The 27041-nt window shown below is 42.0% G+C and overlaps 1 protein-coding gene across 1 annotated transcript in view; it reads left to right on the top strand.

The window, feature by feature from the left end:
- MYO1E (myosin IE) overlaps positions 1-27041 on the top strand; it is a 241238-nt gene that overhangs the window by 110677 nt on the left and 103520 nt on the right. Inside the window, exons 3-5 of the mRNA XM_008016424.3 lie at positions 652-741; positions 5785-5879; positions 26677-26764. Of these exons, the coding sequence (XP_008014615.2) occupies positions 652-741; positions 5785-5879; positions 26677-26764 (273 nt within the window). The remainder of the gene's footprint in view (positions 1-651; positions 742-5784; positions 5880-26676; positions 26765-27041) is intronic.

The raw sequence follows: 27041 nt of genomic DNA, 5'->3' as shown, positions 1-27041 counted from the left end.
GCTCACTGTAACCTCCGCCTCCTGGGTTCATGCAATTCTCCTGCCTCAGCCTCCTGAGTAGAGCAGCAGGGACTACAGGCTTGTGCCACCACACTCGGCTAATTTTTGTATTTTTAGTAGAGATGGGGTTTCATCATGTTGGCCAGACTGGTCTCCAGCTCCTGACCTCAAATGATCTGCCCACCTCAGCCTCCCAAAGTGCTGGGATTACAGGCATGAGCCACCGTGCCTGGCCGATGAATGTGTTTTTAGTGTACCTAACAGATATGAAAGTTCAAAGGAAAAAATGCATATAATTTCAGGGGAGGACTGGTAACTGGTTTTTTCACTCCTTGGCCGTTTTTGCTTTGTTTTCTTTTCTCCTTGCTGCACATGTCGCAGATCTTGAAAGAATGTGCTTTAATTTATTTAACATAATGATTTCATTTTGTAGCACCTTGGTAATTAAATTTATTACTCTTCCTTAGGAGGAACAAAGCCTGTGCTAGTTGCATGATTGCTTTTGTCTTTATTTGTAATCTTTTAGAAAGCAAGCACACAACCTTTCCACTTGGACAGTCATTACCAATTCTTGGTAACATCTGGTTACTTAATTTGAAAAATGTGTAGCTATGAAGATTAATGATGGACCTTAACTGAGTTTAAATTCAGACATACATAGGATCTGTATTAATCTCAGTCAACCCTTTCAAGCAGATGCCATATTTTGGGGAAAAGGAAATTGAAATGTACCAAGGAGCGGTAAGTTACACGTCACATAAATTGCTGCCTTATTTTGGGCTTTTATGATGCAGACATGGTTTTTCTTGAAGTTAGCAGTACTTTGCACTTTTCTGTTATGAACTTTTTATTGGAGAAACTTAAGTGACTTTTTTTATTTTTAATGATCTTTTTATTTTGTAATTTTTATTATTTTATTTTTATTTTATTTATTTGTTTTTTGAGACAGAATTTTGCTCTTGTTGCCCAGGCTGGACTGCAATGGCATGATCTCGGCTCACTGCAACCTCCACCTTCTAGGTTCAAACAACTCTCCTGCCTCAGCCTCCCAAGTAGCTGAGATTATAGGCACGCGCCACCACACCCGGCTAATTTTGTATTTTTAGTAGAGATGGGGTTTCACCATGTTGGTCAAGCTAGTCTTGAACTCCTGACCTCAGGTGATCTACGTGCCTCAGGCTCCCAAAGTGCTGGGATTACAGGCGTGAGCCACCGCGTCCGGCCAATGATCTGCTTTTTAGAGCACAGCTCAAAAAACCTTAGGACTGTCATTATTTGAGCCTTATTTACGTAGAAAATTAATTAAATGGGATGTAGGACTTACAGCTCAGGGATCTTCCTGCTTCCACATATGCCACAAAAATCTAAGAAATAAAAATTAGTTATGGGTAAAAAATAGAGCAATGGGTACTGATTTGCAGAATCAGAACCATTATTAAACTATGACTATGACTTGAACATGAAAAATGAATCTTGTATTACTTCATTTATTAATTTGACCCTGGTTCCTATTCATAACCAGCTCCATAGCCTTTCAGTTGTATAGTAAAACTGGAAGCTGTAATTCTCCTTAATATATTTTTTTCTGTGATTCATCACTTCCCGAGGCCTCCCCATCTCTGCATCTTTTTCCTTTCCTTTTCCTTCCCTCTTTGCAGCAGAAGCACAAGAGCATTCATTAATCCTGACCCCTAAAAAGCAAACAAAAGAGAGCCCACACAAATTCATCAGTTGAAGTGGAAGGCAATTTACCCAGAGCAAGAGCCCACCCCATTGTTGCCAGATGAATGGTGCCGGTAGCTGGAGCCGAAGGAGGCTGCCACGCGAAAGACCTTTGATAATGCTGCCTTTATGGGAGCCCAGCACAAGGGAAACACTGTCAGCAGAGGCTGGCCCTGCCCTAGTGCCCCGATCAGCAGGCACACAGAGCTGGCTTGGCGTCCTCGATGACAGCCAAGGCACTGTAGATGGAAGTGCCGTGCATGTGTGTTTCTCTAGTTTTCTGAAAAGGGTTGCTGTATGCACGTCCCTTTTAGACCATTTATCTTTTGAAGTGTTCTCTTTTAAGGAAATGTAGAATTTCTTAAAAATATGCTTAATTTTACTGCTAATGGTAACAGATGATTGTAAAACTGGTATTTACTGAGTGCCGTGTACTATGTTATACTTGCAGCAATAATAAAACAGCTGTGGTTGCTGGCTATGTCATACCATCTATCTCCATTTCACAGATGAGGAAACTGAAGGTTAGAGAGGTGAAGTACTAAAATCTACTGAGTGGTGGAGCTAGGAGTTGAAGTCAGGTCCTAATGACTTTGAGAGTCTCAAGGGAGGGAAGAATCAGGTAAAGGAAATGCACACTGTATAGTTTTCTCACAGATAGCTGAGAGGTTCAATAAGACCACAGATAGGAAACCAGTTTGGAAAATACAGGGTGACATGCAAAGGTCAAGTATGACAGTTCTGCAGCATTGAAACCTTACTGGGCAGTGACTTTCCCCCGTTGCCCATGGCTTTCTTTCCACTCCATTTCCTTCCATTTTCCATCTTCTTGTCTTTCTTATAGTCCTCTACTTTCTCATTTCAAAGAGTCATTAAAGATTGTGCACTTGAGACCAGAAACCCAAAATGATGGTAACTGAGAGGGGTACTAAGGCCTAAGTTTTGGTGACACTCTCACCTCAGTGAGAACCTGACCTAAAGAGGGGAATTTTTAAACAGAATTATGAGATTCCATTGTTTTGGAGTGATCTCATGCACTAGCATTTGGTCTGGTCTGACAGACCAGACCAAACGAACATGGAGTCACTCATGTTACATGTGATGTAATCGAAACTTTAAAGAAACAGACCAGGAGATGCCAGCAGGGAGGAGGTCCCCTCTACTCTAACCCTTACAAAAAGTAACCTAAAATCTTTGTTCCCATCTTACAAACCCCACTGTTCTGCTATTTCTCAATGATATTTGAGAGCAAGTAAGTACATTTTTACAGTGGTGACAGAGTGACATCAGTGCCTAAAGTTTTGGTCAGTTTTTCAAAATTGAGAGGATGACCAAAAGAGGGAAATTGGACTGGGCGTGGTGGCTCACGCCTATAATCCCAGCAAATTGGGAGGCCAAGATGGGAGGATCGCTTGAGTCCAGGAATTCAAGACCAGCCTGGGCAACATCGTGAGACCCCCGCCTCTATTTAAAAACAAAAACAAAAAAACCAAGAGAGGGGAATTGTTAAATTAAGTTTAGCCTAAAGCTGCTTCCTTACATATTTTAAGTTCGGGCTAAATTTTTTTTTTTTTCTTTTTTCTTTTGAAACAAGGTCTCACTCTGTCACCCATGCTGAAGTGCAGTGTTGTGATCTTGGCTCACAGCAACCTCCACCTCCAGGACTCAAGCGATCTCCCCACCTCAGCTTCCCAAGCGAATAGCTGGGACTACAGGCGCACACCACCATGTCCAGCTACTTTTGTTTCTTTTTTGTAGAGAGGAGGTCTCACTATGTTCCCAGGTTGATCTGGAACTGCTGGATTCAAGTGATTCTCTCGTCTTGCCCCAGAAGTGCTGGGATTACAGACATGAGCCATCATACCCAGCCCTAAATGTTTCTCTGTACACAGTAAACTGTAGCCTAACCAGATGTGTAAACAAACTATAACCTACTCTTCTGCCAGTCACTGAGTTTTGGCCAATCAAAGGTGGCCAACAATTCAAACTGTGTTCAAATAAGGCAAACTCCAAACTAATCTGTAACTAATCTGGCTCTTTCTATACCTCACTTTCATTTTATATATATAATAATTATATATATATAATAATAATTATATATATATTTGTTTGTTTTGTTTTGAGATGGAGTCTCACTCTGTCACGAGGCTGGAGTGCAGTGGTGCAATCTCAGCTCACTGCAACCTCCACCTCCTGGGTTCAAGCAATTCTCCTGCCTCAGCCTCCTGAGTAGCTGGGATTACAGGCATGTGCCAGTACATCTGGCTAATTTTTGTGTTTTTAGTAGATGCAGGGTTTTGCCACGTTGGCCAGACTGTTCTCGGACTCCTGACCTCAAGTGATCATCCCACCTCAGCATCCCAAAGAGATTACAGGCCTGAGCCAGGGCTGGCCCTCACTTCCATTTTCTGTATATCACCTTCCTTTTTCTGCCCAAAAATCTTACAGCATATGGCAGCACTGGAGGCTCTCTGAACCTATTCTTGTTCCAGGGCAGCCTTGTTCACGAACCATTCTTTTCTCAATTAAACTCTGTTAAAGTAAAATAATAACTATAATAATCCTGCAGAATCCTAGTGTATACTGGAAGTCCATTTAAAACCATATCCAGGTATCTGCTCCTGACCATAAGGTTAAGGCAGAGATCACATATTCTGGCTCCTGCATAGGGTTCTTTAGGTGATCAGTCCTAGGCATAGCTTGCAGCCCCCCCGGGTAGTTCCCCTTATGAGCCCCCTGCCTACAACATGGGAAGAACACCGGGTATTGGATACAAAGCCCCCTCATCCTAACCCCTCCCCACCAAACTCTTATCTTCCAGAGCATGGCAGTGAGCAACAACTTCTCAGCCAGGCCCCTTTTTCTATAGTAAGTCACTGCACAATCAAATGGATTGAGTAAATTAATCCAAAGATGGATTAAGTAAATTAAGCTTCACCTTTGTATATCACTCTACCTCTCCAAATTGCTTTCCCATCCATCATTTATACTGTGAGACTTGCAGCTTGGATGCTATTATTCCCATAATTATAGCTCACTGCATCCTCCAGCTCCTGGACTCAAGCTATCCTCCCACCTCAGCCTCCCAAGTAGCTAGGACCGCAGGCATGTGCTCCCACAGCCAGGTAATTAAAAATTTTTTTGTGTGTAGAGACTAGACTCCAAGTCCTGGTGTTAAATGACTCTTCTGCCTCAGCCTGCCAAGTAGCTCGGAGTGATCACAGGCTAGGAGTGTTCTTTCTCCATATGTACCCAACAAAGTATTTCTCTTTTTAGTAATTTTTGAGGTTGTGGTGAAGGTGCGTGTCAAGAAATTGAATAAAGCAGGGCTGAAGTCAGCCTGAGAATTTATTAAGCATGGAAAATGTATTTAGTTTGATATTTGTGCATAGCTAAGATATCCCATAAGATGAAATCACAAACCCAGGAGAATATCTTAATGTGGTAGGATTTTTTTTCCAATAGAGATGAAACAAACTGGCCAAACTAGCTTATCCCTTTAAAGAACACACCTTCTTGCCCTCTTCTTATGGAAAGATTTAAGCATTTTTTTCTGATCCATAGATAATCTCAGCTAATTCCTTCTGAGGCCCCAGAATCTACAACGTGGCTCTTCGAAAAAATTACATAGGAATTTAGAATTCTGGTAGAAGTCAGAGCTAAGTGTTGGGCAGGCCTCTCCTAAGACCTGTTGCCCGAGTGTCTATAGAAACATTTAGAAATGGACTGTCACCTGCAGAGGCATGTATGGGTGGAAGGGTGGGGTGTTGGAGTGTCTGAAGACACTCCACATCCGGAAGGCTGAATCATGGATATGACTACGGAAGACTCCTTCCAAATTCCATCTTAATTTTGCGAGGGTGTAACCTTGATGACCTAGGAAATTTTATGAATTCTTGTATCATGCAACCTTTAAGATGTAATTATAGGCGTTGGAACTATAGTGCACGATCCATTTCCAAATTCAGAAAAAGAAATTTAATGTGTTGCCTATCTGACCATGATTTTGTTTTTCTTGTTTAATTTGTATTATTTATGTATTATAATTTTTTGCTTTTCTAGGCACAGTATGAAAACCCACCACATATCTATGCCCTTGCGGATAGTATGTACAGAAACATGATCATTGACAGAGAGAACCAGTGCGTCATCATCAGGTATGAAAAGTATCCTTATCTGTGGCCATGGAAGATATGAGACTATGCTGTGGTTATGTATTTCGGTCGATAAGCACTGGTTTTGCAATAGCTACTGATGTCATGGCCTGGTTAATGTGTCTGAGTAACAAGCAGGTTAGCTGCTTTATCTTGGCTTATTTATAACTCTATGTAATAGAGCTCCATACCATAAAACTTTTGAGCTCCCCTGGGGTTGCAGTAAGTATAATAAACATGTTTTCACTGTTTAGTCAGATGGAATCCTTTTCTCTAGGTCCCTATTTTTTCTTTGCCTTCATAATTTAGTAGTTCATGTTTGAACATTTTTGGTGAACTTTGTCATTTGCATTGAATTTGGGGGGAGATTACTGGTAGTGGCCGGCATTAGGTGTCTGTAACCACCTTTCATAATCCCTGTAGCCTGACACACGGCTCTGAGTCCTGCCTGGTTTTGAGTCAAGTTTGTCCAGCCTGCAGGCTACAGGCCGTGGGCCACGTGCAGCCTAGGACAGCTTTCAGTATGGACCAAAGCAAATTCGTAAACTTTCTTAAGACGTTATGAGATTTTTTTGCAATTTTTTTTTTTTAAGCTCTTCAGCTATCATTTGTCATAGTGTATTTTATGTGTGGCCCAAGACAATTCTTCTTCTTCCAGTGTGGCCCAGGGAAGCCAAAAGATTGGATACCCATGGCTTAAGTGCTTTTAAAATTCTGCTTACGTACAAAAATTAGCTGGGCATGATGGCGCACGCCTCTAATCCCAGATACCAGGGAGGCTGAGGCGGGAGAATCGCTTGAGCCTGGGATGAGGAAGTTGTAGTGAGCTGAGATCGTGCCACTGCATTCCAGCCTGGATGACAGAGCAAGACTCCGTCTCAAAAAATAATAATAATAAAATAAATTCTGTTTCCCAACTCCAAGTGGGGTGGTTCACACCTGTAAACCCCAGAGTTTGAGACCAGCCTGGGCAACATGGCAAAACCCCATCTCTACAAAAAAATACAAAAATTAGCCAGGCATCTGGTGTCATTTGTCTGTAGTCCCAGCTACTGGGGAGGCTGAGGGGAGAGGATCACTTGAGCCAGGGAAGTCAAGGCTGCAGTGAGCTGAGATTGTGCCATTACATTCCAACCTGGGTAACAGAGCAAGACCCTATCTCCAAAAAAAAAAAGGGGGGGGGCTCATACCTGAATGGAGGCTGAGACAGGCAGATCACTTGAAGTCAGGAGTTCAAGACCAGCCTGGGCAACATGGGGAAACCCTGTCTCTACTAAAAATACAAAAATTAGCCAGGCATGGTGGTATATACCTGTAGTCCCAGATACTCAGGAGGCTGAGGCAGGAGAATCACTTGAACCAGGAGGTGGAAGCTGCAGTGAGCCAAGCTCATGCCACTGCAATCCAGCCTGGGCAACAGAGTGAGACTCCATCTCAAGACAAAAAAAAGCTCTGCTTACTATTGTGAATATTTTCAAACACTAGAAAGTATAAGCATCCATATTCGCATCACCTAGAATTTGGCAGTTCACAATTTTATCATACATATTTGTGTTCATCTCTTTTAGTTAATTTTTCTGAGATACTTTTGAAAAAAAATCTTTTATTATGGATAATTACAAATATACACAAAATGAGAAAGAATAGTAGAATGTGTCCCTGTATATCTGTTATCTGTTGTACACTGTTATCAGTATATGGCCAATTCTGTTTTATTTGGTCCTCCCATTCTGTCCCACTTGATTACTTAAAGCAAATCTGGTAGGGCATGGCAGTGGATTCATTTCCAAGGTCAAGAAAAGATTACATGTAATACTAGCACTATGGGAAGCCAGGGGGCAGGAGGATCACTTGAGGCCAGGAATTGGAGACCAGCCTGGACAACACAGCAAAGCCTGTCTCCATAAAAAAAATTTTTTTAATTAGCTGGGTGTGGTGGTGCACACCTGTAGTCCTAGCTACTAGGGAGGCTGAGTCAGGAAGATCACTTGAGCCCAGGAGTTTGAGGTTACAGTGAGCTATGCTTGAACCACTGCACTCCAGCCAGGTGACAGAGACCCTATCTTTTTTTTAAAAAAAAAAAAAAAGCAAACCCAAAGATCCCCTTTATTTGTCAATAATTAGTATGTGCCTCTAAGAAATCATTCTTATCACACCTTAAACATGAAGAATTCTTTTATGTATGTAATATTATCAGTATTCCAATTCCGTTGTTTTCCTATAATTTCTTTTTTATAGTTGGTGTGTTTTTATTTAGGATCCAAACAAGGCCCATACACTGCACCTGATTGCTATGTCTCTTACGTCTCTCAGCTTTTAACAATTTTCCTTTCCCCTTTTTGTTTTCTTGGGTTTGTTTAAAAAAAAAAAAAAAAAAAAAAAAAAGGTTGTTTGCCCTGTAGATCTTGCTATACAGTCTGGTATTGCCTAATTGTATCCTATGATGTTGCTTAAGTATTCCACTGTCCCCTACATTTTCTGTAAATTAATAGTTAGATATAAAAACTTCATCAGAGGCCAGGTGCGGTGGCTCACAGCTGTAATCCCAGTGCTTTGGGAGGCTAAGGCAGGCAGATCACAAGGTCAGGAGATCGAGACCATCCTGGCCAACATGGTGAAACCCCCATCTCTACTAAAATACAGAAAATTAGCTGAGCATGGCAGCATGTGCCTGTGGTCCCAGCTACTTGGGAGTCTGAGGCAGGGGAATCGCTTGAACCCAGGAGGCTGAGGTTTCAGTGAGCTGAGATTGCGCCACAGCACTCAAGCCTGGCGGCAGAGTAAGACTCTGTCTCAAAAACAAAACAAAACAAAAAAAACTTGATCAGACTCAGATTCCTTTTTTGGCAAAAGAGACTTCATCAGTGATGCTGTGCACTTCGTGCCTGTTGCTGCCTCTTCGTGTGTCCAGATTGTCAGTGAACCCATCTGTTATAAATCATTGTTTAATTAGTGGTTGAAAAATCGTTGTTTTCTAATTCTGTTATTTTTCTGCATTTATTAGTTCTTTTGCTTGGTCACCTTCAAATAAAAACTATGTGGGAAAGTTAGACAAAACCCTGGATTCATTGCCATTACTCACCTATTTTCAAAACAATAAATTGTTGCCCTAGCAGTCTCCCAAGGTAATGTGTTTTATTTTCTGTATTATTCCAAACTAGTGGACTTTTAATATTGTATGTGTTTAACTATATTGCAACTGTACTTTTCAAGGCTGGAATGATCCTATTGTTGAGCTGTGACAGTCTTTTATCTTAACTCTTATGTCCTTTGGACATGACCCCAGTAGGCTCTGTTAGTTTCCTTCTTTAAGACCTTCTAGCTCATCTTGTATATTTCCTATGTAGAATCCACTGTCTCTCTGGGGGCCTTGGTTCCTTTCTTTTCCTTTTCTTTTTGAGACCAAGCCTCATTCTGTCACCCAGGCTGGAGTGCAGTGGTGTGATCTCAGCTTACCACAACCTCCGCCTCCTGGGTTCAAGCAATTCTTCTGCCTCGGCCTCCTGAATGGCTGGGATTATAGGCATGCACCACCATGCCTGGCTAATTCTTTTGCTCTTTTTTTTTTTTTTTTTTTTTTTTTCTGAGACAGAGTCTTGCTCTGTCACCCAGGCTGGAGCACAGTGGCGTGATCTTTCTTCATTGCAACCTCCGCCTCCCAGGTTCAAGCAATTCTTCTGCTTCAGCCTCCTGAGTAGCTGAGATTACAGATGCACACCACCATACCCGGCTAATTTTTCTATTTTTCGTAGAGATGGGGTTTCCCCATGTTGGCCAGGCTGGTCTCAAACTCCTGACCTCAGTAATCCACCTGCCTTAGCCTCCCATATTGCTGGGATTACAGGCGTGAGCCACTGCGCCCAGCCCCTTTTGCATTTTTAGTAGAGACAGGGTTTTGCCATGCTGGCCAGGCTGGTCTTGAACTGCTAACCTCAAGTGATCTGCACACCTCAGTTTCCCAAAGTGCTGGGATTACAGGCACTAGCCACTGCACCTCGCTGGGCTTTGTTCATTTTAATGGGAAATGGCGTTAAGAGACCACTAAACTGGGCACCAAGAGTACTCACTGCCCTGTGTTGTCAGTGCCTGTAATTCTTTGAAAGGACAAATCTAGGGAATATGAGCTTTTTAAGAGAGAAATGAAATTGAAAAATCAATTGTTTTCAATTAATTTTTAAGATTTCAGAGTTTTTATTTCTGTGATTTTAATTTTTGTATCCCATTTCTCTTATGCTGAAAAATCTTAGTTCCTGATTACATTAGCAATTATTTGCATTGCATTGTATTTTAGACAGAATAAGTTTGTTAATGCTTTTAAAGTAACAGTACCAGCCGGGCGCGGTGGCTCAAGCCTGTAATCCCAGCACTTTGGGAGGCCGAGACGGGCGGATCACGAGGTCAGGAGATCGAGACCATTCTGGCTAACACGGTGAAATCCTGTCTCTACTAAAAAAAATACAAAAAAACTAGCCGGGCGAGGTGGCGGGCGCCTGTACTGCCAGCTACTCGGGAGGCTGAGGCAGGAGAATGTCGTGAACCCGGGAGGTGGAGCTTGCAGTGAGCTGAGATCTGGCCACTGCACTCTAGCCTGGGCGACAGAGCGAGACTCCGTCTCAATAAAAAAAAAACAAAAAAAACAAAGTAACAATACCAATATTAGTAGCAATACTGAATTGATGTTTAAATATCTTTGTTATTTTTTGTCCAAATACCCAATATTTACAGTCAAAATACTGGGTTTCATAAAAATCGCTTAAAATAATCCTTTTCTATGTCAACCTGACCTACAGTTGGGTTCATTTATTTCATTTTCAATTTTAGTTGTTTAGCATTTTTAAATGTAATTTTGTTTTTATAATTATGCAAAACATTTACATGGTTCCAAAGTCAGTACTGTGAAACATGAGCACTGAAGCATTTCAAGGTAAATATATATCTGAAGTATTTGGAGGCAAATATAGACTTCATGACATTTTACCCCTAAATATTTCCACAAGCATATTTGAAAAATTGAAACATTTTCTTACTAATCCCAAGACCATTATCATAACTCATTAATTAGTAGTACATTTTCAACATCATCTAAAAACTACAAACTTCTTTAATAGTCGCAAATGTCCTTTTCTGCTGGTTTATGCAAATCAAGTAATGATGAATGCATTTGGTTATGAATCATAAATGTATTTTTATCCTACCACAGTTGCCCTATTACTACTATTTTTTTCATAACACTGACTTTTTGAAGAAACCAAAACTAGTTTTCCTACAGACATCCTTTACATGTGTCTAATTGCTTCTTCCTGGTCTCACTATACTTATTCCTTCGATTGGATTGTCTACAAATTTAAGGTTCTATCTAATGACTTCATTAGATGCAGATGCCAGTTAAATTTTGTGAGGAGGAGCACCTGGGTCATGTTGAATTCGGTTGCTTAATAGGAAATGCTTCTGTTTGACACTAAGCGGAGGTCACCGGCTACTAGAGAGGCAGGTGTTTTCTTAACTGGAATTTAATGAGGGTCCAGGATGAGTTTTCTGATAGAGTCCTCTGCCATTTCTCCTTCCTCCCATTTTCCCTCTCTTGGGTGTGTGCCGAAACAAGCGGGATGGGAATGGTCTTGTTACATGAGCTTGCCAGTCTGGAGGCCCCCTCAGTCTTCTGCAGCCCACGTGTCTCCCTCCACCTGCCACTGCAAGGTCCACCAGCACTGAAGTGGCATGATGCCTACTTCCAGATCCTTGTTTCCAGTTGTTCAGGTGGCAGAGATTTCAAGGAACCTGCTCCCGAGGATTTCTGTTGCAGTGGCTGTGCTTTCATTTAGGAGATGTGCTTTCATTTAGGAGCTACCTGGAGTTGGACCAAACTTCACGTTAAGGGCACAGGCCTCCAGTAGACTGCCCTCCCTGCAGACATCAGCTACATGTTCAGAGGCTCCCCAGGCCACCCTTATCAATTCATGAGTTCCCACTGCCCTCCCCTGCCTCCCCGCAGGTTCAATAATTCACTAGAAAAACTCACAAAACTCAGAAAAGCCCTACACTTAGGATTACAGTTTTTTTCTGGCAAAAGGATACAAATTAGAGCCAGACAAAAGAAGAGAGGCTGAGGGTGAGGTCTGGGAGGGTCCAGAGGTGGATCTTCTGGTTTTCCTCTCCCTTTGGAGTCATAGACGGCGCTACCTCCTACCGGTGTGAGGTGTGACAATACTTACAGTATTGCCAACCAGAGAACATCACCTGAGCCTCTGGTGTTTGGGCTCAATAACGCACTGCCTGCCTGGCCCGCCTTCAGTGTCCAGCTGCTCTCGAAGGCTTGTGCAAACGCCTTTAGTTTCCAGTTAGAGGTCAGAATTGTGATGGTATGTCCCAAAGCCCCCAACATAAATCACATCATCAGACTGTCCTATGGTCAAAGCCCCCGAGCAAGCAAAAGCACTCCTCTTAGGTAGGACGCTCCAGGGGCATAGACATCACCGCCCAGTCACGGAGGGCAAAGGCCTGAGTCCTTGAGTTTATTCTCTTCTGCACCAGGGCTGTGGTTTGTCTGCTTTGAGAAAGCAAATTGGAAACCTCTGGCATGCTGTCGTTCATGCTCACCTGACCCTGGGCAGCACATCTCACACCTTTGTGGGCCTTGACTTTTTCACCTGTGAAGGAACTGAATGACTAGATGACCTTTGAGGTTGTTCTGGTTTTGGAACTCTTCCTTCCAAATAATTTTGGAGAGGAGGAAAGGCCAGGTTTGTAGCCCCTGACACTGGATGGGGCAGGTGCTCCATCTGTTAGGGGCTGAGTTGCATGGTGCCTTTTTTTTTTTTTTTTTTTTTTGAGACGGAGTCTCGCTCTGTCGCCCAGGCTGGAGTGCAGTGGCGCAATCTCCGCTCACTGCAAGCTCCGCCTGCTGGGTTCACGCCATTCTTCTGCCTCAGCCTCCCGAGTAGGTGGGACTACAGGCACCCGCCACCAAGCCCGGCTAATTTTTTTGTATTTTTATAGAGACGGGGTTTCACCGTGTTAGCCAGGATGGTCTCGATCTCCTGACCTCGTGATCCACCCGCCTCGGCCTCTCAAAGTGGTGGGATTACAGGCATGAGCCACCGCGCCCGGCGAATGGTGCCTTTTAAAATGCATTTGTGAGCAGAAAACAAACAAACAAACAAAACCATTTTCCTGGAGGCTGGAAGAGAAGCCTGGTCCTCGTGCTGAGGGATTCTGGCATGGCTGGAAAGACTAGGAATCTCTGGTGTCATTTAATTAGGAAATAAAAAGTGAAAGATGACCTAATTTATATGGTGTTGTTTTAGACTTCCACCTCCCAATTTTCCTGGTGTGACTTTGTCTAAATGACACTTTAGATGGCATAATGCAGCTCATAAAGGCGGTGTTTCCAGTTTCCTCTCAGTCTTACTCATGTTTTCTAATGCAGTGGATACGGTGACAGGATGGACTGGCACCTGACTATTTTGAGACTAGAAATGAGTGTAACAAATTGGATTTTTTTTTTTTTTTTTTTTAGACGAAGTCTTGCTCTCTTGCCGGGCTGGAGTGCAATGATGTGATCTCGGCTCACTGCAACCTCTGCCTCCCGAGTTCAAGCGATTTTCCTGCCTCAGCCTCCTGAGTTGCTGGGACTACAGGTGCCCGCCACCACACCCAGCTAATTTTTCTTTTTTTTTTTTGTATTTTTAGTAGAGATGGGGTTTCACCGTGTTGGCCAGGATGGTCTCGATCTCTTGACCTTGTGATCCGCTCGCTTCAGCCTCCCAAAGTGCTGGGATTACAGGTGTGAGCCACTTCGCCTGGCCACAACTTGGATTTTAAAAGAAATAAATCAAGGAAGGAGACACCCTGCTTTCTCAAGCACAGGGCTCCATGGAAGCCTAGGTCCATCTACCAGCTTGATTTATCAAAACAGCTGGAGTGGAGCAGCCTTGGGTAGACTGAGCCGCCAAGCAAACTCACAAGGAAGTGTGAATCAGACCCCACTTCATTGTTTCATAGGGAGAATTCTGCCTGTGGACAGCTGATTCTGTGCCCTGGTATACAGTCCACGAAGGGAGCTAGGTTACCACAAGAAGGCGGGATAGGGGGTGAATTCTGAGCGAACAGATGATCATATTCACTAATACCGGCTCACAGCACTCACCTCTATCTGGAGATGTGAACACATGAACTAAGGGTGTTGCTCTAGCCTGCAGAACAGTCATTTTACTTGGAGAAAACATCTTATCTCTGCTGTGTACTTTCCTGTCCTGACTCTGCTGTAGGTCAACCCCGTTTTGTTAACCTACAATCTCTCTTGCCAAGCCCTGACATCTGTTAGGCTAACTTCTAACTTCTAGTCAGGAATAAACACCTGGGGTTGACCTTGGGTATTTCTTATGCCTTCCTCCTCAGCCCACTGGCAGACAAATCAGGGAGAGTGGCTTCTATAGATGCCGATTTTTTTTTTTTTTTTTTTTTTTTTTTGAGATGGAGCCCCAGGCTGGAGTGCAATAGTGTGATCTCGGCTCACTGCAACCTCCGTCCCCTGGGTTCAAGAGATTCTCCTGCCTCAGCCTCCCGAATAGCTGGGACTACAGGTGCCCACCACCACACCCGGCTAATTTTTTTTGTGTTTTTAGTAGAGACAGGGTTTCACCATGTTGGCCAGGCTGGTTTTGAGCTCCAGACCTCAAGTGATCTGCCTGCCTTGGCTGCCCAAAATGCTAGGATTACAGACCTGAGCCACTGCACCTGGCCTATAGATGCTAATTTTATCTACCGTGCCTTGTGTTCACTAAATTTTTTTTTTTTTTTTTTTTTTTGAGATGGAATCTCACTGTATCACCCAGGCTGGAGTGCAGTGGCACGATGACGGCTCACCACAACCTCTGCTTCCTGGGTTCAAGCGATTCTCCTGCCTCAGCCTTCTGAGTAGCTGGGATTACAGGGGTGTGCCATGACACCTGGCTAATTTTTTTTTTTTTTTTTTTTTAATTTTTAGTATAGACGGGGTTTCACTCTGTTGGCCAGGCTGGTCTTCAACCCCTGACCTCAAGTGATCTGCCTGCCTCAGCCTTGCAAAGTGCTCTGATTACAGGCGTGAGCTGCCATGCCTGGCCTAGGTTCACCAATTTAACTTTCTAGGGGTAAGTATTTCTGATTCCTGAATTGCCTTACTGGTTCAGTGGCTGTACAGATATGTAGGCTCCACCTCCAGAGATTCTGTTTCAACTGATCTGTGGTGGCCTTGGAGCATTAATATCTTTTTTCAAGCTCCCCCAGCTCACTCTGCTTAAAAGCCAGGGCTAAGGCTCTTGAAATCCTGATTTCGGTCACCCCTTGCTGTTAGCACCATCAGGCCCCGCAAGATAGACTTCCTGACTGCCTGCCCTCTGCTGGTTGCTTTCATATAGGTTGTCTCTTTTCATCCTTACCACTGTGTTGGCATTGTTTTTTGAAACTTCATCTAGAAAATGAGGCTTAAGAGAATTCCAAGATCCAAAACTAGTAGATGGCAGAGCCTCTATTTGAATTTAGCCCTGTCTGACTTCAAACCTTATGCACTTTCTTTATACCTGTTAGCAGTGATGTCTCTCTAGGTCTCAAATTTCCTGTATTTTAATGGAGATGTAATAGCTACCATACACCATGGGACAGAGGTCAGGACAGGTTAGTTACCACTGGACTTCAGCTCCTAGGATTAAAGTCTCCCACTCTGTCCCCCGCAAATACAGGTACCTTTTTATTTTTGTTTTTGCAACAGAATCTTGCTCCGTCACCTAGGCTGGACTGCAGTGGCACAATTTCAACACACTGCAACCTCCGCCTCTCAGGCTCAAGTGATCCTCCCACCTCAGCCTCCCGAGTAGCTGGGACCGCAGATGCACACCATAATGCCTGGCTAATTGTTAAATTTTTTGTAGAGATAGGGTCTCCTTATGTTGCTCAGGCTGGACCCAGGTGCTTTTTAAAACTAACCCTTTGTACATGGTTGGCCGTGATGCTCTCTGCGTGCCCAGGAGGATGATGATTGGGCTTGTCATCAACTGGAGGATAAATGACCACACAGACTGAGTTAATGGAAGAACATGACCTTATTGACATATTAGCTTTGATTTCTTACCAAGAGGTAAAGATGCATTTATATACCATATGGCCATACCTGGGCAATTTCTGTATTTTACCTGACTTGTTATCCAGTGGATGTGTTTGGGGGCCAGAGCTCAAGTCTTCCCCTTCTTTTCATGGTTCTCTATGGCCTGTTTCTATATTATAACAGGTCTCTGAGCAGAGAAATTATAGCACTGATGCCTGCTTCAAGAAGATAAGGCTATTGGTAGAAAAGAGATGGGATGTTGAGGGAATATGGAAATCTAGTGCAGCAATGAGGGCCTGACCTGAATTAGAAAGGCAAAGAGGAAGCCAACGTATGACTTTCAATAAACCTGTAAAGAAACAAAAGAGTGGGCAAGTAGAGGTAGACTCTGGGCAGTGCCAACAGAAAAATGCAGCAGCAATAGCTACATTAGCATCATTAAGAATGATAGTGAGGCTGGGCGCAGTGGCTCACTCCTGTAATCCCAGCAGGTGGGCAGATCACCTGAGGTCATGAGTTCGAGACCAGCCTGGCCAACATGGTGAAAGCCCATCTCTACTAAAAATACAAAGATTATCTGGGCGTGGTGGCAGGCGCCTGTAATCGCAGCTACTCGGAAAGCTGAGGCAGGAGAATCAGTTGAACCCAGAAGGTGGAGGTTGCAGTGAGCCAAGATGGCACCACTGCACTCCAGCCTGGACAACAGAGCAAGACTCTATCTCAAAAAAAAATTAAAAATTAAAAAAAGGAATGATAGTGAGCCCCTGAAGACTTGGTGGGTACCTGTGAGCCCAATAAATGAGCCACTCATATCTGCTTAGCTCATTAATCTGTTCTCCAAAATCCAGAATTTGGATTTGTGCATTAGGACCACATATGTGATACCTTTGGATGTCAGAGACATCTGTGCAAATCTGTTCAACAAAATGGTCATGATGTGGTAAAGGAAGAACTGGCAAGCTTGTCCATGATCTCTACCATCTCTGCATCACCAGACAAGATCTTGGCAGTGTGGCCCTCTGACCACACACTTCACATTTGTGAAGCCCTTGCCAACTGACCCATGGAGAATCACTGGGCCTTGGAGAACATGTATGTGGCACTTTTATGGCTGCCATCAAAAGTGAATTCTTATCACTTTTGGCCTAAATCGGCTCTTGTGCCTTAGGCTGTTTAAAAAATATGATGTCAATTGGAAAGCATCCCATTTGGTGCTGTTTCTCCTTTTTTTATTTGAAATATCCTGACGCAGTTATTTTCTGGTGAGTAGACCATCTGTCCTAAATATATCCAGTACCAGTTTGCAAAGTCTTTGTCGGGTGCCTCCTGCCTAGGAGCTAAATAAATACTTTTTTAAAGAATAAATAAAGACATGAGAGATATTTTGAAGGTACATCAGTGGGATTTGCTGACTGATTGAGTAAGAGAATTTTCATACAGGAAAAGGAGATAGTAGTCATCACGAGCTGAGATTTCTGACTCGTGTGCTTCAATATATATTTTAGATTTGAAATATGGCATTTTTGCAGTAGTAAAGATAAAAGGGAAAAATTCCCAGTGCCTTTAATATTTGGCTCTTGGGTATCCTGTACTCTTTGCCGTGGCACCATCAGGTGTCTCTGGATTCTCAAGCTATCTTCCTGCCTTTGATGTATTTCAGGAACCTTTTATTATTAGCATGGGGACTCTTTTCATGGCTCTCCTGAGTTGCTGTGGGTCCACCCAATTTCTTGTTTATCCCAGCAGCACCGGCCTTTGAGCTCGCCATCCCCCTGGCCTGGCTTTGGGAGGCCCTGTCAGCCCATACCTCTAACCATGGTACGGTTGCTTGGGGCTGCCGCTGGCTGTAAATTTGAAGAGCAAGGGCCCAGACCGACCCTCTTCCCCAAGCCTTCTGCAAATCTTATATTCTAGTCTGGTAGCTAAAATTCCTTTATCATCAGCTAAGGAGTACTATTCAGGAGGGCTGCCTAATTAATATATTACCCATAATCATAACAGCAACCCTTTTTGAGTACTTTCTTTGCGTCCTTTTAATTATATCATTTTTTCATCTTTACGTCAGCCTGGCAAACTAGGTGTTGCTATCCCCCACTTTTGCAGATCAAGAAACTGAGTCTCAAAGAGGTAATGAAACTGTTAAAATCTTGCATTTGAAATGTGATGAAGTTGTGCTCCCAGCCAGGGCTGTCCGCCTCCGGTACAGCGGTCTTTATACTTTTCTCTGCCGCTTTGAGCCAGCAGGTGTTAGGTTAACTGGTTAATAATCCATTACCACTTTCAGTCATGAGGTGCAGTGGAAAGATCTCTGGGGGGAGTCATAGGGTAGATTCTATTCTTTCTGTCTAAGCCGTGTGACCCATGCAAGCCTCAGTTACTTCATCTATAAAATGGGAATTCATACCTTAAAGGAATGTAAAGAAAGTGTAATGAGGAAATATACATGGAAAAATTTTTTTAACTCTTAAAGAGTGATGTAAAAGATCTGCTAGTAACATTAAAAGGAATTTCAGAGCTGGGAAGTAGCTGAGCTGGGACTCAGACTTGGTCTTTATACTCAGCATTGGGTTCTTCTGACTGCATCAGGCTGGGCCAAGATGAGCATTGCCATGGGGCCATCCATGTTCTTGGCAGACTAGGTGAAAATTTTGTTTGCTTGACAACACCAGTTAACTAGATATTTGTCTGGGGTTGGGAAGAAATAACAGCTGTTGGTCTTATTCACACTTTCCTCAATCTGTTACAAAGAATGAATTTGTCTTATTTACCCAGTGGTTTCAGCATGGCTGTTTGTTTTTGTCTCTTACATCATTAGCCATGGCATGTATTTGAGAATTAGTTTTTTAGTGAAATTCTAAAGTTGGACAGAGGACCCCTCTCTCCATAGCCCTGGAACCTCCCAGATGTGCTTCACCTCCAACTTGTTTCTGTTCCAGATCTAGTAGTGCTGCCAGGAAGGGGAGTCTGTGAATTGAGTCATTGGAGAAGGCTGTCCAGGACCTTCTTTGATGTGGTTTCTCATTCTCGCAGAATTATTTTGTCTTGTGATCACAGTGATGTAGGCTATTTATTATTTGTTAGTTCCAACTCTGTGTGAGATAATAAATGTTGTTGGCAGAAGGCTTGCTTAAATGGGTGTGTATCAGTAAAGACTCAGGAGTAGCTAAAAGTTTGCTAATACTATAAACTGTGCTATTCATGGGGTTACTTTGGGAAACCTTGTGGATTTTGATTAACTAGTCAACCCATATGAGAATCTTCAAGGTTTACCTTGCTCTGAGCAGTAGAGCTCTGGCCCCCGACACAGCCTCTCTCACCTCCTTTTCTAGCTCTGCCACTCACTAGCTGAGCGTCCTTTAGCAAGTTGCCTACCTTTTCTCACTTCAAATAATGGAGATAATAAAAGCACCTTCCTCACAGGGCTCTTATGCAGACCAAGTGATTGATACATGTGAAGCACATGTAACAAGGCTCTGACATGCATGATACACACAGTGAACATATCCTACCTACAATTATCATAGCCACAATATTTCAGTGTGTTCCTTTCAAGCCTCCTTTGGAATTGATGTTATTTCTCATCGTCTGGACTGTATTTCGATAGATGAACAACTGAGTTCATCTTTTATAACTCTAGAATTACAAAAATTGGTTTTTAAAAAACTATCCCTTTATTTTTCATCCTTGGGTTATACCTTTTGAAATAAGAGTTGTGTTCAATACTATATATCTCTATATTTGAAAAAAATAAATAAAGCAGAGTCTAATTAAATAAGCCAGTGGGAATTTCCATTGTCTTGTTTATCTCCCCAACACACTGACACAGTTGATCCCGACTCTCTTGGCCCCCATGAAGCCACATGCATCTTCTTGCTTCTCTGTGGGCCTCTTTGACTTTTCTATCTTGTTCTCTGTGTTTGCCATGTTTTTTGTACTTTACAGCTCTAAAGAGTTCAGGCATTAAATTTTGTAGGGTAACCTCAGGCTGAGTCTACCCATTTCCTCGTGACCATTCTGAGGTCATGTGTTCTAGGCTGGACTACCATAGAAACAATGCAGTGCTCTTGATCACCTGGTTCCATAGGCATCTGCTAGGTTTCTTCACATTAAATTCACTGTATTTTCTTTTAGGATGTGTATTTTGTGGGGATGTATTCTGAGATTATGACAACATCCTGCTCCACATCAAACCTCCACCTACCAGCCTTAACATCCATTAATGACTCCTGGTCACCTGTATGATGGCTGCCAAATGGTGACGATCTATTTCCATCATTCCTTCTACATTTATTAGTTGGTATTCCACTATGAGGAAGATCTTTCCCTTCTCTCCTATTTATTGATTGACTCATTTACTTTCTTATGGCAGTATGGAATTATGGCCTCCTGTTTTATTCAAAGGATCATAATCCATTATTATCATTACTTATTTTGATTTGGTCAGTGGGAACCCCTTCCAGCTCGCGCTTATATGCTTGACATGTCCACACCAGTCACTGTACGTTTCCTTACCTTTTGGCACAGTTATATGTTTCACGCCCAGCTTGAATTTTCCCTACTGCAGCCCTGGCATTGGCCATTTCCCCGAGCAGCCCTGGTTCCTTTTATTGAAGAATGGTATTCAGAGACCAGCATCTGGTGCTTCATGTGTTTAGTGACACCAGTGTGCCGTTGCTTTGAGGCCCTCTTAGTGAACAATGCTAAGAAATATGTTTACTTATCGATTCTACGTTGATGGGTATTTGCATTATTTTCACTATAGCTATTTTATTTTCATTGTATTTATTTTTAAGGTTTTAAATTTGGGCAAGTGATTCTGGTTTCGTATTTACAGAAGTCAGATAGTGGTTCACTTTTACATTGTGTCATTTTAATAAATTGTGTCATTTTTGAAAAACTAAATAATGTATCAGTTGTTCTATATAGGTAAAAGCAAATTCATCGCTATGCTGCCTTGAGAAAATGGAAGTCTAGAGTCTGTATAAAATGTAGCATGAAATGGCACAGGCCAGAACCCTTGGTGCATCCCCAAACCTGAACCCAAGGTCACTGTCTTGGATCTCTGCACTGCCTTCCAGCTCCACTCCCAGCTTCCCACCTCACAATCAAGCCCTATCATTTATTTATTTGTTTATTTTTATTTATTTATTTATTTAAGCGACAGGATCTCACTTTGTTACCCAGACTGGAGTGCAGTAGCTCGACAATAGCTCACTGCAGTCTCAACCTCCCGGACTCAAATGATCCTCCCACCTCAGCCTCCCAAGTAACTAAAAACAGAGGAGCACACTACCACACCCACCTACTTATTTTTAATTGTTTTTATTTAAAAATTTTTATTTTTATGTATCTATTTATTTTTGAGATGGAGTCTTGTTCTGTCACCCAGGCTGGAGTGCAGTGGTGCAGTCTCAGCTCACTGCAACCTCTGCCCCCCAGGTTCAAGTGATTCTCCTGCCTCGGATCTCTTGAGCAGCTGGGGCTATAGGCGCGTGCCACCACGCCTGGCTACTTTTTTTGTATTTTTAGTAGAAACAGGGTTTCACCATGTCGGCCAGGCTGCTCTTGCACTCCTGACCTCAGGTGATCCACCCGCCTTGGCCTCCCAAAGTGCTGGGCGTGAGCCACTGCACCCAGCCAATTGTTTTTATTTTTATTTGTTTTATTATTATTATTGTTTCTTTTGTGTTTTTTGGTTTTGTTTTTGTTCTTTGTAAGAAACGAGATCTTGCTGTTTGCTAAGGCTGGTTCTCCAACTCCCTTGGCCCCCCAGATTATTGAGATTATAGGTGTGAGCCACTGTCTCCTCAAGTCGTGTTTACCCATGATTCCCTTCACATATACCCCACAGAATTTTTGCCTCTTATGTATGGCTCAGGCTTCATCCCAACCCCTATCATGTGTACACACAAGTACACATACACACACACAGCCCACCTGGCTAATTTGATTGTCTTTGTTGAGATGTAACTAGTTGTGACTTTGTTTAGGAATCTTCTCATCAGAGATAGCTGCCACCCACAAATCCCTAAAACCATACCCCCATCTCCACTGTGTTATTAATAGCCTTTGTTTACTTGACTTCCCTGTGAGACTTCTCTGACAGGAGCCACATCTCATTCTAGCCTTCGGCTTAACACACTGGGGCAGAGTGGGGTGTTAGACAATGCATGTTGGGCGAACAAAAGTAGGCATCATTTTTGTTTTAAGTGTCTGTCCTTTTTAAACCACAAACAAAAAGTTGGAAAAGTGACATTTCAATTACATTGATTCAGCCAGTTACAAGGGAACACCAGTTCCTGTGGTACAGAAACAACCAGGAGAGAGATTTTGAGATCAGAAATGGGGGATGGGAGTGCATTGGTGAATCTTCCAACAGTGGTAACAGCTGATCCTACTTATTTTATGGAATATCTCAAAAAATAAAAATGAAAAAGAACAACCGGGTGCAGTGGCTCACGCCTGTAATCCCAGCGCTTTGGGAGCCTGAGGCGGGCTGATCACGAAGTCAGGAGATCGAGACCATCCTGGCTAAGAAGGTTAAACCCCGTCTCTACTAAAAATACAAAAAGTTAGCCGGACATGGTAGTGGGTGCCTGTAGTCCCAGCTACTCGGGAGGCTGAGGCAGGAGAATGACGTGAACCTGGGAGGTGGAGCTTGCAATGAGCTGAGATCGTGCCACTGCACTCCAGCCTGGGTGACAGAGCAAGACTCCATCTCAAAAAAAATAAATACAAAGAAAAAAAGAAAAAGGAACTGAAATATTTTTACATTTACTGAATAAGTTGAAGTGAATAGAAAATATTATTGACTTTTAAGTGAGGAATAACCTTTCTCAGAAAAATAATCATGGTCCTTAGATTATACCATTGTAAATGGCTTTTTTTCCTCAGAACATTCTTTCCATTTCGTTGATATTTTACCATATGTTTCCATTTCTATAGTTAGTACACAGACCCACAGACACACACAGACACACACTTTACAATACTTCCTATTTGAATTAATATTTTCTATAAAGTCTGTTATGACTTTGGTTTAAAATTGCTTGACTTATTCCCAGCTGGCTATACAAGAACTAGGGAGTTTGTTAGAAATTCCTATTCCTAGACCCTGTCCCTGGAGACTGGGATCCAGCAGGTCAGAAGACGGGCCCAGACATGGGCAATTAAAAAGTACTCTGACGATTCTGATAGACTGCCAGATGTGGGAACTACTGGCATATTTTCCTAATTTCTAGAGTATTTGTGTGTGTGTGCATGTCCATTTTAAAAGTCAATTAAATTAGGAAGAGCTGCCTGGAAGCATAAATAAACAAGTTGCCCTACAACAACTGCTGTGAGATGTAAAGTAAATAATTTGGGATATATTATTTTGTCTGATACCTTCACTTTCTTTTAACTTGGGTTTTAGTCCCCAAGAAGAAGCAGTATTTTCTCGTCCCAAATAGGCCAGTATAATTATGGTTGTATATACTGTAAGTTTCAAGTCATTCTGTAACATTCCATTATTGTACCATATTTTGACCAAATCAGCAGCCTCTGATCAATAAAAATTCTTCTTAAGTGTCTGTAAATTGAAACCAAGTAATGAAAATTCCGATCAATGTTTAGTGAGAACTAATTATTTTAAGTCTTCTGGAAAAGATCACAGTTACTGAGAATGCAGATACCCTATTTTTGGAAATGGTATACTTATTTTAATGTATGAAAAGAGCTACTTTCCATTATTATTACTTTCTTTTGTTTCCAACAAAAGAGACAAAATATTTCATGTCTGAATACAGTATTAACCAAAGACACAGTGGGGGGATTATTAGGATTACTGTACTTCTATTTTATAATTCTTTTTTAAATTTAATAAATTCTACTTTATATGTATTATTTTATATTCTGATTCTAATAGGATTTGCTCGCACTCACTCTCTCTTTTCCAGCTTGTTCTAACGAAGCTTAAATGTGACAGTGTAAACTTAAGGAAAATATACATACTCATGGCGATATATAGGAAGTTGTATAATAATATAATGAAATTGATCAGTGGTGATTATCATTGTGAGGTGTGATCCCTCCGTTTTTCTCTGGAAAAGCTGTTTTAAAAAATCTGAAAGACACAAATTTCAAAAAATCTTTGAAAACTTTTTTTTTTTTTTTTTTTTTTGGTGAGACAGAGTTTCACTCTTGTTGCCCAGGATGGAGTGCAATGGCACACTCTTGGCTCACTGCAACCTCTGCCTCCTGGGTTCAAGAAATTCTCCTGCCTTAGCCTCCTGAGTAGCTGGGCTTATAGGCACCTGCCACCACGCCCAGCTAATTTTTGTATTTTTAGTAGAGACAGGGGTTCACCATGTTGGCCAGGCTGGTCTTGAACTCCCGACCTCAAGTGATCTGTCCACCTTGGCCTCCCAAAGTGCTGGGATTACAGGCATGAGACAGTGCACCCGGCCTAAAAATCTGAAAAAAAAATTAAGCATTATGAGAAAGCACATCAAAAGAAAAAAGAGCCAGGCTCCGCGACTCACCCCTGTAATCCCAGCACTTTGGGAGGCCAAGGCAGGCGGATCACCTGGGGTCAGGAGTTTGGGACCAGCCTGGCTAACATGGTGAAACCCTGTCTCTACTAAAAATTTAAAAATTAGGTAGGCGTGGGGTGCACACCTATAATCCTAGATACTTGGGAGGCCGGGGCAAGAGAATCATTTGAACCTGGGAGGTGGAGGTCTCAGTAAGCCGAGATTGTGCACTGCACTCCAGCCTGGGCGACAAAGTGAGACTCCATTTCAAAAAAACACAAAAAACCATTCCTATACCAGCCTCCTAACAAGTCAGGAATATTTCTTTTTCCTTTTGGATTTGTTTTTGTCCATACGTTATTTTCACATAGTTGTAAACTTGTTATAAATATAGTTTATAGGTATTTCACATTACCACTTAACTGTAGCTGCGTTATCTTTATGTTGCTACATAGTCTTTGTAAGTATTTCAAATGACTGCAATATTATATTGGGTGGTTGTACCATTGTAATCTTGAACTTTCCAATATTCTTGAATGTTTACGTTGTTTACAACTTATAAAATGGAGTTTCATTGTTGCCAAAATGTGTAATTCAAATGAGAGAGTGCACGTATTGACCCTGGATCTAGTAAATACATCATCTGAGTATGTCAACCATTTGAAATATAATTTCCCCATGGAGTTGAATTTGCCAGACCTACTTACTGACTGTGAGTAAGTAATAGTGTCCTCTGGAGTAAGTAATGAGTGTCCTCTGGAAGCAGTGTGACAGCTTGTCCCAGGCTTGCTGGTTTTCTACTTGCTACTGTAGCTTATGAAATTTCAGTTTGGTTTTCTTATTCATGTGACCATGAAGCCAGGAGCATAGCACTAGGATGGTGAGTGAATTGCATAGATGGGTTCAGACTTTTGAAGGTCATGAGCTCTGAACAGAGGATGGTTCCCACCTCCCCATAATTTCTTTAAAACCATATTATTAGTTCAAGGAAATTCAGCGAAGTTCTGAGTTTTGCTATATGGCCAGCTCGATTCTTTGTTCGTTTGTTTTGTTTTGTTTTGAAATGTAAAATTATTTCAAATTTCAGTTTCCTTTTGGGAATGGGAGGGTCGCCTTGCTTGGTTTTTCCCTAAGCAAATGTTTTCTCTTTTATTGGGTAACTCAGCAATTGATAACAATTGATTTGGGCTGGATATTCACAGAACATTTGCCCTGCACCCTAAAATTTTTTATTGCAAAGAGCAAATAAAAATATTGTCCTATGAACTTGTAACAGCCTGAATTTTTCATACTAACTCCCATCATCATTTTATATGACATGGGGTGCTTTAACTCTATCCTGGTAACACAAAGGGTACCAATAGAAAGATGAAAAATCTGACTGACTTAAGCATGTTTTGAATTTAGGTCATTATCAATTCAGGGGGATTTTGAAGGAAGAATGGGAATTTTGAAGAGCAGACTATATATTATTAACAAAGGCTCTCCCCGTGCAGGAAGGCTACCCAGCGGAAGGTGGCCTTTGTTACTCAGGATGTGTAATATTGCTTCAAGGTTTAATTTTAGAACTTCTAAAATAAGGAAGCTTGCATCAGTTCAAGGCACATGGTTTGAAACCTCAGAGTGCCCACTTTTTCTTTTCTTTTTTTAAATTACAAAAATAGCATATGCATTACAAAATGTTTGAAAACTAATGAATTAAAACAAGTTTCTCATAGTCTGTGCCTTGACCAAAGCCTTTGTTAACATTTTGTGGTAGTTCCAGTCTTTTTTTCTTAGGTACTTTTAAAAAAAAATTGTAATCATGTTTTATATATAACTTGAATGACTTATTTCACTTAACGTGATTTCATATGCTTGTTTCCTGTGTTTACAGTCTTCATGTCAGTTGTAATTTATGCAGAATTCCACCCTTGTGATACTCCATAATTTTCCTAATCATATCCCCCGTTATTGGGCATGTAAAATGCTTAATGGTCAGTGGTGTGCACAGTGGTAATTATCCACACCATGTTAATCTGACTCACATGGGCGACTTAATCCTGCTGTAACTTGCCTTTCTCTACTGGTATTGCACTTAAAAAAAAAAAAAAAAAAGGATTCTTTTCTGCCTGTTTTGTCTTTGTTTTGTGTGATGGTGGGGGACAAGGAAGGGAGCTGGTTGTAATCCACTTCTCAGGTGGGCACTTTGTCTGTTTTTCTTTAGTGGTGAAAGTGGTGCTGGAAAAACAGTGGCTGCCAAATATATCATGAGCTACATCTCCAGAGTGTCTGGAGGAGGCCCCAAAGTCCAGGTGAGTGGGCAGTGGCCCATTATGATACCTTATGCTGTCGGAAATGTAAGAGGCTCCATTTGCTGTTAGAAAAGAATTTTTCTTCCACAGAAAAGACACTGGTTCTTCTATAACTGTGAAACTTGAAATCTGGAATGGAAAGGAATAGCGCACGTGTGTGCACGTGTGTGTGTGTGTGTGTGTATGTATATATTTTTTTGAGACAAGAGTCTTGCTCTGTTGCCCAGGCTGGAGTGGTGCAGTGGCGTGATCTCACCTCACCACAACCTCTGCCTCC

Source organism: Chlorocebus sabaeus, chromosome 26 (assembly GCF_047675955.1).
Source record: "Chlorocebus sabaeus isolate Y175 chromosome 26, mChlSab1.0.hap1, whole genome shotgun sequence".
Taxonomy (NCBI): Eukaryota; Metazoa; Chordata; class Mammalia; order Primates; family Cercopithecidae; genus Chlorocebus; species Chlorocebus sabaeus.
This window is presented reverse-complemented; position numbering and strand designations above follow the sequence as displayed.